At 35.5% G+C, this 14,255-nt stretch overlaps 1 protein-coding gene across 1 annotated transcript; it reads left to right on the top strand.

Annotated features, from left to right (window-relative positions):
• Nucleotides 1-11,162: 11,162 nt before the first annotated feature.
• Nucleotides 11,163-12,227, top strand: LOC116009269 (VQ motif-containing protein 4-like). Its single transcript, XM_031248741.1, has one exon. The coding sequence runs from the start codon at nt 11,383-11,385 to the stop codon at nt 12,079-12,081; it is 699 nt and encodes a 232-aa protein (XP_031104601.1). The 5' UTR covers nt 11,163-11,382; the 3' UTR covers nt 12,082-12,227.
• The last annotated feature ends 2,028 nt before the right edge of the window (nt 12,228-14,255 follow it).

Here is a 14,255-nt window from a genome sequence, read left to right as displayed (position 1 = left end):
TACCAATGTTCAAAATTCGGTAACAAGAGTGGTAGTATTATACTCAAAGTGGACAAATCGCTTATGCGGAAATTAACAATATAATCTCCTATGGGATCTTTTCAATTCTTTTTATAGGTTCTTAGTCTTCATTTCCTAGTAATTTACTACATGAATCATTGGAATTTTCCTACTTGTTGGTCAGAAAATGAGAGTTTCTGGGTGAAAATATTCTTTCTAACCATATTTGGTATTCAAAAAATAAAATATTAAAAAATTCAGCAATAATTTTTTTTGAAATACTAATGATTCTTTACAAGGTACTATATGAATTCGAATATATATATGACCACTCTTAATTAGGATGCTATTGCTGTCGGCAAATGGAGTTAGGCAACATCCATGCAGCAGCCAAATTAGGAAGTTGCCAACTTTGAACAAGAATGTTAGGTAGCCAAACTTTGTTGAACAAAATATTTATTGTTTGGTCCTTACGTTTTAGGCTAATTACAAAATGACCCCAAATCTACAACTATAAATAGGGAGGTCATTTGTCATTCTAGTCATCCCAAATCATTCTATTCTTCCCTCATATACTAGAGATATTAGAGAGTTTGTTGAGTGTATTTCTCCTTCCTAGCAAGAGAGAATTATCCTTGTTTTCTCCTTGTTAGTTAGAGAGTGGTTGTAACTCCTATTTTCTCATAGTGAAATTCTTCTACCCTTGCCCGTGGTTTTTACCCTAATTTGTTTAGGGGTTTTCCACGTAAAATCTGTGCCTCATTTATTTTTCTTTCTCAAATTATTGTTGCAATCTGATCTATCCCACTTCCGCGGGCGCAACAATTGGTATCAGAGCCTTCAGATATATTGTTCAGAATTTGTTTCAAGAACAATATGGCAGCGAAATTTGAGATTGAAAAATTCAATGGGAAAAATTTCTCATTGTGGAAATTGAAGGTGAAGGCTATCCTGAGGAAAGACAACTGTCTAGCGGCTATCAGTGAAAGGCCGGTGGATTTTACTGATGACAAAAAATGGAGCGAGATGAACGAGGATGCTATGGCGGATCTATACCTATCAATAGCAGATGGAGTATTGTCAAGCATCGAGGAGAAGAAGACGGCCAAGGAGATTTGGGATCACCTCAACCGGTTGTACGAGGCCAAGTCACTACACAACAAAATTTTCCTTAAGAGGAAATTATATACTCTTCGTATGTCAGAATCTACTTCAGTGACGGAACACTTAAATACGCTGAATACTCTATTTTCCCAGCTTACATCTCTAAGCTGTAAAATAGAGCCACAGGAGCGTGCGGAATTTCTACTTCAGAGTCTACCTGATTCGTATGATCAGCTCATCATCAACTTAACAAACAACATCCTTACAGACTATCTAGTCTTCGATGATGTTGCAGCTGCGGTTCTTGAAGAAGAAAGTCGGCGCAAGAACAAGGAGGACAGACAAGTCAATCTGCAACAGGCAGAGGCGTTAACGGTGATGAGAGGAAGGTCAACAGAACGTGGCCAAAGCAGTGGTCGTGGTAGATCAAAATCAAGTAAGAAGAATTTAAAGTGTTACAACTGTGGAAAGAAGGGTCACTTGAAGAAAGATTGTTGGAATTTACCTCAGAATTCCAATCCTCAAGGAAATGTTGCAAGTACCTCGGATGATGGAAGTGCTCTCTGTTGCGAAGCATCAATAGCCAGGGAAGGCAGAAAAAGGTTCGCGGATATATGGCTTATAGACTCGGGAGCCACATATCACATGACCTCAAGGAGAGAATGGTTCCATCATTATGAACCAATCTCAGGAGGATCTGTGTACAGCTGCGACGATCATGCCTTGGAGATTATCGGCATTGGAACCATCAAGCTGAAGATGTACGATGGAACAGTCCAAACTGTTCAGGATGTGCGGCACGTGAAGGGCCTGAAGAAAAATCTATTATCCTATGGAATATTGGATAATAGTGCAACCAAGATTGAAACACAGAAAGGAGTCATGAAGATTTTCCAAGGAGCGCTTGTGGTGAGGAAAGGGGAGAAGATAGCTGCAAATCTATACATGCTGAAGGGAGAGACTTTGCAAGAAGCAGAGGCATCGGTTGCCGCATGTAGTCCAGACTCTACGCTGCTATGGCATCAGAAACTTGGGCACATGTCAGAACAAGGAATGAAGATTCTTGTGGAGCAAAAGCTACTTCCGGGGTTAACAAAGGTATCACTTCCTTTGTGTGAGCATTGTATAACAAGTAAGCATCACCGTCTTAAATTCAGCACATCAAATTCTAGAGGCAAGGTTGTTCTAGAATTGGTTCACTCTGATGTGTGGCAAGCACCGGTTCCATCCCTAGGAGGGGCAAAGTATTTTGTCTCATTCATCGACGATTACTCTAGGAGATGCTGGGTGTACCCTATCAAGAGAAAGTCAGATGTGTTTGCGACTTTCAAAGCCTTCAAAGCACGGGTGGAACTTGATTCCGGGAAGAAGATCAAGTGTTTCAGGACAGATAATGGAGGGGAATATACAAGTGAGGAATTTGATGACTTCTGCAAGAAGGAAGGCATCAAAAGGCAGTTCACGGTGGCATACACTCCTCAACAAAATGGAGTGGCAGAGCGGATTAACAGAACCTTGCTGGAAAGGACAAGAGCAATGTTGAGGGCTGCGGGCTTAGAAAAATCATTCTGGGCAGAAGTAGTCAATACCGCCTGTTATTTGGTGAATCGAGCTCCATCAACTGCAATCGAGCTGAAGACACCAATGGAGATGTGGACTGGTAAGCCTGTTGATTATTCAAACCTCCATATATTTGGAAGCATTGTGTATGCAATGTACAATGCCCAGGAAATTACAAAGTTGGATCCGAAGTCCAGGAAATGTAGATTCTTGGGGTATGCTGATGGAGTAAAGGGGTATCGCTTGTGGGATCCCACTGCCCACAAAGTTGTCATCAGCAGGGATGTTATCTTTGTAGAGGACAAGCTACAAAGAGGAGAAGTTGATGATAGCATGGAAAAGGAGAAGCCAGAAACTACTCAGATACAGGTAGAGGAGGAATTTGAACAAGATTCTTCTGAAGCAGAACCGGCGTACGAGGAACCAGAACCAGAACGCTCTGGAGCTCCAACAACTCGTCAATCAGACCGTGAAAGAAGACGTCCCACTTGGCACTCAGATTATGTTATGGAAGGGAATGTTGCATACTGCCTTCTAACAGAGGATGGTGAGCCATCAACCTTTCAGGAGGCGATAAACAGCTCAGATGTTTCTCAATGGACGGCAGCAATGCAGGAAGAAATAGAAGCTCTCCATAAAAATAATACATGGGAACTTGTGCCACTACCACAAGGAAGGAAGCCAATTGGTAACAAATGGGTCTTCAAAATCAAAAGGAATGGTGACGATCAAGTGGAGCGGTATCGTGCAAGACTGGTGGTGAAGGGATATGCTCAGAAAGAAGGTATTGATTTCAATGAAATATTTTCACCTGTGGTTCGACTAACAACAGTTCGTGTAGTTTTGGCGATGTGTGCTACATTCAACTTACATCTAGAGCAGCTAGATGTGAAAACGGCTTTTCTTCATGGAGATCTTGAAGAAGAGATATATATGCTCCAGCCTGAAGGATTTGAAGACAAAGAGAATCAGAACTTGGTTTGCAGGTTGAACAAATCTCTATACGGTTTAAAGCAGGCGCCAAGGTGTTGGTATAAGAGATTTGATTCCTTCATCATGTGCCTTGGATACAACAGACTGAATGCAGACCCTTGTGCATATTTCAAGAGGTTTGGAAAAGATAACTTTGTTATATTGCTGTTGTATGTAGATGACATGTTGGTCGCAGGCCCCAACAAAGATCACATTGATGAATTGAAGGCACAACTGGCTAGGGAATTCGAAATGAAGGACTTGGGACCAGCAAACAAGATTCTAGGGATGCAAATTCACCGAGACAGAGGTAATAGGAAGATTTGGCTTTCTCAAAAGAATTATTTAAAGAAAATCTTGTCACGTTTCAGCATGCAAGATTGTANTCATTCTAGTCATCCCAAATCATTCTATTCTTCCCTCATATACTAGAGATATTAGAGAGTTTGTTGAGTGTATTTCTCCTTCCTAGCAAGAGAGAATTATCCTTGTTTTCTCCTTGTTAGTTAGAGAGTGGTTGTAACTCCTATTTTCTCATAGTGAAATTCTTCTACCCTTGCCCGTGGTTTTTACCCTAATTTGTTTAGGGGTTTTCCACGTAAAATCTGTGCCTCATTTATTTTTCTTTCTCAAATTATTGTTGCAATCTGATCTATCCCACTTCCGCGGGCGCAACAATTGCATTACATGATAGTTGACAAAATTCAGCAATAATATTGTGCACATATAAGAGTGTTCAATAATATCAACCATCTAGAAAGATTGTTGAAATTTTTGGATGATTAAACCAATGTTAACATCAGGTACGGTGTTTGACGGCATTTTTCGACCTCCTAGTGCACCCAAAAAAAAAAATTAAAAAATAAAAAATAAAATCAACAGCCATGGGAAAAACATATGTTTGTATTGGAAGCATAAACATATTTATCAGAAACCCAAAGTGGCTGGGCAGTTGGGATTCTTCTGTTGGAAGGCAAAAAACTCAATACATTTTAAGGTGTGTTTGAAAATTTGAATATTTAAGAAAAATAAAGTTAAAGAAAAATATTTATTATAATTAAAAGAAAAAACTTCATTTTAATGGAAAATATTTTCTAAGATTTTAACTTACAAGACATTTTTCATATTCATCTCCCACGCTCAATTCTCTTTCTATCATTCTTTTATGTCGAATGACTAAGCCGGTTAGTCATATGTTTGGTTACTATTTGAACTGGACCAGATTACCCCATTTAAATTTGGATTGTACTAGCGGGGCCTAAACAATAATTTTTTTAAAAAAAAAATCTTAGCTTGATGTTGTTCACAAAACTTTTTTTTTTTTTTTAAATAGTTAATGTGTAGTTATTACATTTATCAAAATGGACAAAATTTAGAGTACTCAGCAGCTACCATCTATTGATTCCACATCATTGGTCCTAGAGAGAGCATGACACAAAGTCATGAATTTAGGACAATGTCGTGGAAAATGGCCTCCAAATTCCAATTGATGAACTCGATGGGCCTCTCCATACTCTCAAATTCGGTATTTTGTACTATAACAAGAATGTGGTCGAAGTCAACATATACTAGTATGCAACGAGGCGAAAATCCAATCCTATTGGCCCCCTTTTGTACCGTTTCGGGTTGTTTAATAAAACATTTTCATTCTTCCGAGGGAAAAAAAGTATGCTATAATAATGCATTAAAATTGAAACTAATCGTCATAGACTCATAGCTGTCGATTGGAGGACAGGTAACGTAAAATTAATGATGATGGGCGGTGAAGGATTGTAGGGTGGGCGGTTTTGGAGTTTAAAATACAAGGCATCCGGAAATCACTAGGAAAACACCAAAACCAAAGTGGGATTAACTTAATCACGACTCATTATTTGTTAATTACTATAATTCAAAGCATCAACGTAACACTGTCAATAAAAATGTGCGTGCCCACCTAATATACTCTGTAACATAAAACAAAACATTTAAATACTTAGTCAATCGTCCCAGATTAATATATAACATTAATTACTTCGTATACAATCCGGCCATATTAAACAATATAGTTAAATTATAAGCAAATAAAAATAATAAATAAAAATGTAAAATTAGAAATAATTTGTAGTATTATTAGTCTGATAGTCATAAATTTTATTAATTGTTTGGTATACTTTAGATAAGTCTTCTGAATATTTTAATTTATTNTCATTCTAGTCATCCCAAATCATTCTATTCTTCCCTCATATACTAGAGATATTAGAGAGTTTGTTGAGTGTATTTCTCCTTCCTAGCAAGAGAGAATTATCCTTGTTTTCTCCTTGTTAGTTAGAGAGTGGTTGTAACTCCTATTTTCTCATAGTGAAATTCTTCTACCCTTGCCCGTGGTTTTTACCCTAATTTGTTTAGGGGTTTTCCACGTAAAATCTGTGCCTCATTTATTTTTCTTTCTCAAATTATTGTTGCAATCTGATCTATCCCACTTCCGCGGGCGCAACAATTGCATTACATGATAGTTGACAAAATTCAGCAATAATATTGTGCACATATAAGAGTGTTCAATAATATCAACCATCTAGAAAGATTGTTGAAATTTTTGGATGATTAAACCAATGTTAACATCAGGTACGGTGTTTGACGGCATTTTTCGACCTCCTAGTGCACCCAAAAAAAAAAATTAAAAAATAAAAAATAAAATCAACAGCCATGGGAAAAACATATGTTTGTATTGGAAGCATAAACATATTTATCAGAAACCCAAAGTGGCTGGGCAGTTGGGATTCTTCTGTTGGAAGGCAAAAAACTCAATACATTTTAAGGTGTGTTTGAAAATTTGAATATTTAAGAAAAATAAAGTTAAAGAAAAATATTTATTATAATTAAAAGAAAAAACTTCATTTTAATGGAAAATATTTTCTAAGATTTTAACTTACAAGACATTTTTCATATTCATCTCCCACGCTCAATTCTCTTTCTATCATTCTTTTATGTCGAATGACTAAGCCGGTTAGTCATATGTTTGGTTACTATTTGAACTGGACCAGATTACCCCATTTAAATTTGGATTGTACTAGCGGGGCCTAAACAATAATTTTTTTAAAAAAAAAATCTTAGCTTGATGTTGTTCACAAAACTTTTTTTTTTTTTTTAAATAGTTAATGTGTAGTTATTACATTTATCAAAATGGACAAAATTTAGAGTACTCAGCAGCTACCATCTATTGATTCCACATCATTGGTCCTAGAGAGAGCATGACACAAAGTCATGAATTTAGGACAATGTCGTGGAAAATGGCCTCCAAATTCCAATTGATGAACTCGATGGGCCTCTCCATACTCTCAAATTCGGTATTTTGTACTATAACAAGAATGTGGTCGAAGTCAACATATACTAGTATGCAACGAGGCGAAAATCCAATCCTATTGGCCCCCTTTTGTACCGTTTCGGGTTGTTTAATAAAACATTTTCATTCTTCCGAGGGAAAAAAAGTATGCTATAATAATGCATTAAAATTGAAACTAATCGTCATAGACTCATAGCTGTCGATTGGAGGACAGGTAACGTAAAATTAATGATGATGGGCGGTGAAGGATTGTAGGGTGGGCGGTTTTGGAGTTTAAAATACAAGGCATCCGGAAATCACTAGGAAAACACCAAAACCAAAGTGGGATTAACTTAATCACGACTCATTATTTGTTAATTACTATAATTCAAAGCATCAACGTAACACTGTCAATAAAAATGTGCGTGCCCACCTAATATACTCTGTAACATAAAACAAAACATTTAAATACTTAGTCAATCGTCCCAGATTAATATATAACATTAATTACTTCGTATACAATCCGGCCATATTAAACAATATAGTTAAATTATAAGCAAATAAAAATAATAAATAAAAATGTAAAATTAGAAATAATTTGTAGTATTATTAGTCTGATAGTCATAAATTTTATTAATTGTTTGGTATACTTTAGATAAGTCTTCTGAATATTTTAATTTATTAGCCATTGTTATATTTGAAATAGGGGTTTCAAGGAAAGTAGCAAGTCTAGCAAGTGTTTAGATAAATTTGTTTTTTAATTAAGTGGAAAAGGAAATGCAATTTCGCTCTATCAAAATTATGTTAGAGCGAGAAATAAAAAAGGAAGAAGGCTAAAATAGAAAATAAATTATATATAATAAATATAATGTAAGGGTCACACTTGTGTGAGCTCGTCTCACGAATCTTTATCCCGTGAGACGGGTCGGGTGTCAATATAGAAATGTAATACTCCGTATACTAATAAAAAATAAAGAGTTTGTTTATTATAAGAGAAAATGTAATACTTTTGCGTTATAAAATAAAGTATTGCATTTTTTTATCAAAAGTATTACACTTTCCCTTATAATGCTGGCAAGTGTTTGTTATTTATAAGAAAAAATTTAATACTTTTAAATTAAAATGTAAAACTATCACATTTTTTCTTTAAAAGTATTACACTTTCTCATATCAGTAATAAACACTTCATTTTTAATTAGTATTCATTTTTAATATAAGTATTACATTTGTATTTTGACCCAACTTATTTTACGGACAAAGATATGTGAGAATATATCATACAAGTTTTTTTTTGCCGCAAGGTAAAGGTTATCACTGCACTAATGACGCTAATATATTTTATAGATTTGTCTTTCCATCTGGCTTAGTCATAGGAGAAGATCAAGGAATGAAGACAAAGTTGTAGGGAAAAAAATAGAGTGATTAATTGTTGTTGTCGTGATTAAACTTAATATTTACTTGTAATGGATAGGTTTTGTTGGGAATCTTGACAATTACTAAAATAATGATGACATGTAGAAAATGGGGAAAATGATTAGGAATAGGTAGGGTCAAAAAAGAGTGTTTACTCATCATTTGATTGACGAAAACAATGCACTGACATATAGAGTCCCGTGTCTTTATTTTAAAATTAGTAAATAAAATTTATATTTATTTTTTCCGGCACGAAATTTATACTTTATTACTTTTATGACTTAAAAATTAAAATACATATTATTTCATATTTACTAATTATCATAAATTATCTTTTTTTTACTCAATATCTGATATCGATACAATTAAATTACATTTAACTTGAATCTGGTCTGTATAGTATAGTTTGATCTCTCATTACTTCTCTTAAAAGGTTGAATCCTCAATTCGGTCCGACAAAACTTCTAAGAAGATGCAAATCATGGTAACTCAACTGAATACAAAAGTTAGATATTTGCTTACTACGCACAGGGATTCGATCCCTGATTTCATCTCTTAAATTTCACCTCTATGACTAGTTAAGCTGTCCAGACGGCTGATCTATATTGAAAGCTGGACTTGGTTGTAAAAAGACATTGGGTGCGGTGTGGATAAAACGTAAACATCTGATATGCAATCCCAATCACACACCTTCTGGCTCTAAAGTCAATGCTGAAATGTGAGCATTGGAATTGGGATTGAAATTCCCACTCTTTTAAGTCCTTTGATGCTGACGCCAATATATTCCAATTCTTCTCTGCTGTTAATTGGCCTCTTTCTACCCTTCACCTCTCAACTATTTCCCTCTTATCTATAACAACTTCACCTACACCTACACCGCCATGTCTTCCGTTTCATTTCATTTCTCACCACCCAAGAATTCTTTACTTTTACCTCTAGAGACGCATCAATTAAATTTTGGAAAGAGTATTTTAAAGGAATGTATTTATTGACATTATTAAAGTTGACACCATGATAATAATGTTTCTAGTAAAATTGTGAGGGCTCTTTTGTATAGGTAAATTACGGTGAAACAAAATTAACTTATTTTTAATTGATTAGCTAATTGGGTCATGGGACAAAGGCTAAACCAGTGACAGGGACACTGTTAGTTGATTGCAGTCTATAGAGAACTTCTAAAGTAAGTTAGGAACACGAAAATCTCGCACATCTTAAGAGAAAGAAATCAATGCATGAACTTTAATTTTCACCCTACTTGGGCCAAGTAAACGAGTGGAGTACAATAGTGATGGAGCAGTCACCTGAAGACATGGAAGATCTCCTGGCTCAGGATGCAACATGAGTGCCAACGATGAGGATCATATTTCATCATGGGGCGTTATGGTTCCTCTGATTAATTCTAAGAATGGTCCCTTGACTATTGACGTTTACCAATTTTTATCAACGACTTTCAATTGTACCATAAATGGTTAATTGACTATTGATATTATCAATTTTCATCCTCAACTTTCAATTTAACCATAAATGGATCATTGACTATTGAGTTCATAAATTTAAGGGAAATAATGTAAAAATTTTAGTTTTTCACATTCTACAAATGATGAACTCAATGTATTAAATTTATGAACTCAATTTGTTCATCTCAACAACAAGTCAATTTTTACATTAATATTCTTAAATTTAATGTTTACTAAATGGATATTTAATTAAAGGACTAAATTTGGAACAAAATAAATAGTCAAGGGACCATTCTTGAAATTATCTCTCTATATATATATATATAAAAGACATGTTGTATAAGTAAAAGCAAATTCAATTATTTCAAAATAATCTTTAGATTCAAATTGATCCCTCTCTAAGCTGATAATGGCTATGACCAATATAACTCTTTAAATAAAAATTCAACAATAATTGGACTCAATATTAAATGGATTACAAATCTAATGTGTCTCGAATCACCAACGGAAGGAAATCAAGGCTACCCTATATTTAAAATTTAAATCGAAATTACATTCATAAACTATTTTTTGTAATGTAGTCTAGGATGACTTGTGTCATTTGACATATGAAAAGCGTGAGGGCTATTAACCCATACTTTTGTGGTATAATTAAGATTTGAGCTGTATTATCGAATAATAAAACTATAACGTAACGAAATCTCTAAACTTTATATAATAATAATAATAATAATAATAATAAGAATAATAATAATAATAATAATAATTATTATTATTATTATTATTATGTTAGCTCAGAAAATTAGGGCTCGTTTGGTTCGCGGAAAATATTTGAAGGGAAGTGGAAGTGAAATTCCGTGGAAAAGTAGTTAACAGGAAAATAAATTATGTTGTTTGGTTGGGTTGGTGGAAAAGAAGTTGCTGGGAAGATAAATTCTGTTGTTTGGTTGGATTTAAAATGGTAAGGAATAATGTGTATAAAGACCTATATGCCCTTACAAATTAATAAAAGTAATAATAATTAGAAAATAACACAAAAGGTAAATTTGTCCAATCATACCAATTTCTCTTCCCATCTTCCATGGAAAACAAAATCCTTGGTCCAACCAAGGATTTTGTTTTCCTCAAATTTGAGGAATTTATTTCCTCAAATTGGAAAATAAATTCCATGAACCAAACATCACAAAACAATATTTTCCTCCACTTGGAAACAACTTCCATGGAAAAAATTTTCCACCCAACCAAACATACCCTTAAAGTTTCTTAGTTTTATACTTGCAAAGGAGTGTACATCGCTGTACCTATCTTAGCGCAGACATTATTAGAAGACAACATTAGTGCATCTCTAGGTAGATAGCCAGGTTGGTTGAAGAGGGTAGAGTGAGAGTGGAAAAAAAAATATAGAGAGAGAAACTTGAAAGACTTCACAAGTCCACACCAAAAGAAAACAAAAACCCTCATTGCTTTCTGCCTTGAAGCCTTTAATTTGTTTTCCACTCATTGCATCTCTCCCACTCCCTCATTTCTTCGTCAAAACCATTCACTCCGCCCACTAAATACGCAATCTTTTCTTCTTCAATGGAAATCACTTCAAGGCCTCCCCGTCAAGAATCCGTCCTGGCCTCCCCCAGAAACGACGGCGGCGGCATTAGTAGCAGCGCCGGCAATTGTTCATCTTCGCTGCCGCTTCTTCATCATCAAATCCCAACCCCACCATTGACCCCAAAGGCCATTTCGAGATCTGATGCTAGCCCCTACCCAACAACCTTTGTTCAAGCGGACACTTCCACCTTCAAGCAGGTTGTCCAGATGCTCACCGGCTCCTCGGAGACTGCTAAAAACGCCTCCAAACCCGGCGTTTCAGATCCGCCGCCGCCGGCCAACAAGGGCTTCGGCAGCATACCTCCCAAGAAACAAGGCTTCAAGGCTCTCTACGAGCGGAGGAACAGCCTGAAGAACGGGCTGATGATCAGCCCTTTGATCCCCAATAATTCCGGATACTCGCCGCGGAAACCGGAGATCTTGTCGCCCAGCATTCTTGATTTCCCGTCGCTGGCCCTCAGCCCCGTCACGCCGTTGAACGAAGACCCGTTCAACAAGTCCTCGCCGTCCATGGGGAATTCCTCCTCCGAAGAAGAGAAAGCCATCGCCGAGAAGAAGTTCTACTTGCATCCATCTCCCAGGACTTCCACTCCCAGAGACTCTGACCCGCCTCAGCTCTTGCCTCTCTTCCCGCTCACCTCGCCGCGACTTTCCAGCTCTTCTTCTTCTTCTTGATTGTTACCTAATTACCATCGTCGTCTTAATTGGAACTCGATGTAACAGAGATAATCCTGTTTCAATTAATTGTATGTATAATTTGACTTCTTCCATCCATGATTTCAAACAGATTTTAAAAAAACCTCTTCTCATCTTTCCTTTCATCCTTTTCCAACTTCTTACTTTCCTCTATCTTTACTGCCTTTCTGCATTAATTTTGGGACTCATGTTTCTCTTTTTCTTCATTATTATAAATGCCAAAAATCACTTCATTTTAATTACTTGATTCAGAGTAACATGTCACGTCATTCTGAATTGATTCATAGTAACAAGTCACGTAATTCTGAATTGATTCATTATTGTAAAATGTTACGTTAACATTAAAATTCGATGATAGTTGAAAAAAAGATCGAGAAAAGAGGGATAAAAAGATTGATTTTTTTTTGTGTTTGATTTAAGAATGTCAAAAAGCTCCATCTCCCACAAAGAGAGAAGGGTGATTCTTGTGATGCCATATATACAAGGAATAAATGTTGTGTAGAGTGAGTGCTAGCTAGAATTTGGTGGTGGGATGAGATAATTCATATATTCTGTGCATCCAGATGCTGACATATAAACACTCACACAAAGATAGATGATAAGTAATTGAATGGATAAATAATGGTAATGGCAGGGCAGAGGGATCAAATTCAGATTCTTTTGGTTACATATATGCTGCACTAACTTTACCGCATATTGCACACTCATCACTCTGAAAAGTAGTACTATTTCTACACTTGTTAAATTTGTTGGATTCTGGAATCATATTCACCTCTCTTTCTTCTCATTATAAATGTGACAGCTTTTTTTTTTCTTTTTTATTATTTAAAAAATCCCATGACATGATATATTGTGATTGATTATTGACATTATAAATGAAAATTAGGAGAATTTTGACTACTAAAAATGATGGAATACCTAGAATTTCTAATCAAAAACACGTTCTTGACCACTTTGGAGATTTAAAAAATCCTATCAGTATTATTGATCACTTGCTAATGTGGTTGATAATACCAACTACTAGAAAAAATTGCCAAAAACATCATTTAGTGATCGGTATTGTTAATTACCGGCCTACAAATGACAAATGCTATTCTTGACCACCAAATAAGGATGGTCACTATTTTCATCCACCAAGCAAAGATGGTTGAAAATAGTGATCACTTTCTGACCATATTTGATGGTGATTGATTAAAAACTTATAAAAACCATAACTTTTCATTCACGTTTTTAGGTGGACTGAAATTAAATATTGTATTATCTAACTGTATATCAAATTACAAGTCACTTAATTACATCAAACATCTAAATAATTATAACGTGATGCAAAATGTTTAAAATTAGAATATTTTTTGTAGTGATGAGTGATGAGGATACTACTACAGGCAGGGTTTTGTTTTGTATGAGGCCATCTTGATTGAAGGACGGAAGGGGTCGGAATTCAGATTGCCAGTTACCCACTCTGGCGTGCGATGTAAACAAGTGATAGTGTGATACAGTACTCATAGCACGCAATTTTATTTCAGGAAAAAATATAATGAGAAAATTCAAAGAACAACTTGGGCATATCGGATATGATTGTGTCTTTAGTACAACTTGTGAGGAACTTGCAACCCAAAAATGTCGTTTTACTGCCTTGAATATATAATAACTATATAGTATATATTAATATGAAGATTCTCGTTTTATTGATTTGGATTTTGTTTGATGACATTCTGAATAAACATTTTTTAAGAAAATAATATTTTATTATACTAATTATGGTATAATTAGAGATGTCAATCTTACTCGAAACCAATGGCAAATTATTATGTGAACCATAATAATTATTTCAATAAAAAATATACATTTTTAATATGCTAAAAATACATTATTCGTGTATTATATATGTATATTATACATACAAAATATTTTATGTTTATAGTTTACTACTCAAATAATGTACTTTTCCTAATACAAGGTACATTTTTCAACTCTTTTCCGACCATCTATCTGACTCCTCAACTTGTTCATCCGCCTGTCTGACTCGATCTCCTCTACTCATTCATCCAGCTACCTGACTCCTCTACTCATCCACCCAGTCGCCTAACTCCTTTGGCCTCCTCCAGCCCCCCCCCCCCCCCCCCCCCCCCCCCCCCCCCCCCCCCCCCCCC

The sequence above is a fragment of the Ipomoea triloba genome, chromosome 2 (genome assembly GCF_003576645.1).
Source record: "Ipomoea triloba cultivar NCNSP0323 chromosome 2, ASM357664v1".
Classification (NCBI taxonomy): domain Eukaryota; kingdom Viridiplantae; phylum Streptophyta; class Magnoliopsida; order Solanales; family Convolvulaceae; genus Ipomoea; species Ipomoea triloba.
Note: the sequence above shows the minus strand (reverse complement) of the source record. Positions and strands in the feature narration are given on the sequence as shown.

What these genes read in the sequence shown, in the direction of transcription:
- LOC116009269 (XM_031248741.1), top strand. Translation starts at nt 11,383, where the DNA reads ATGGAAATCACTTCAAGGCCTCCCCGTCAAGAATCCGTCCTGGCCTCC.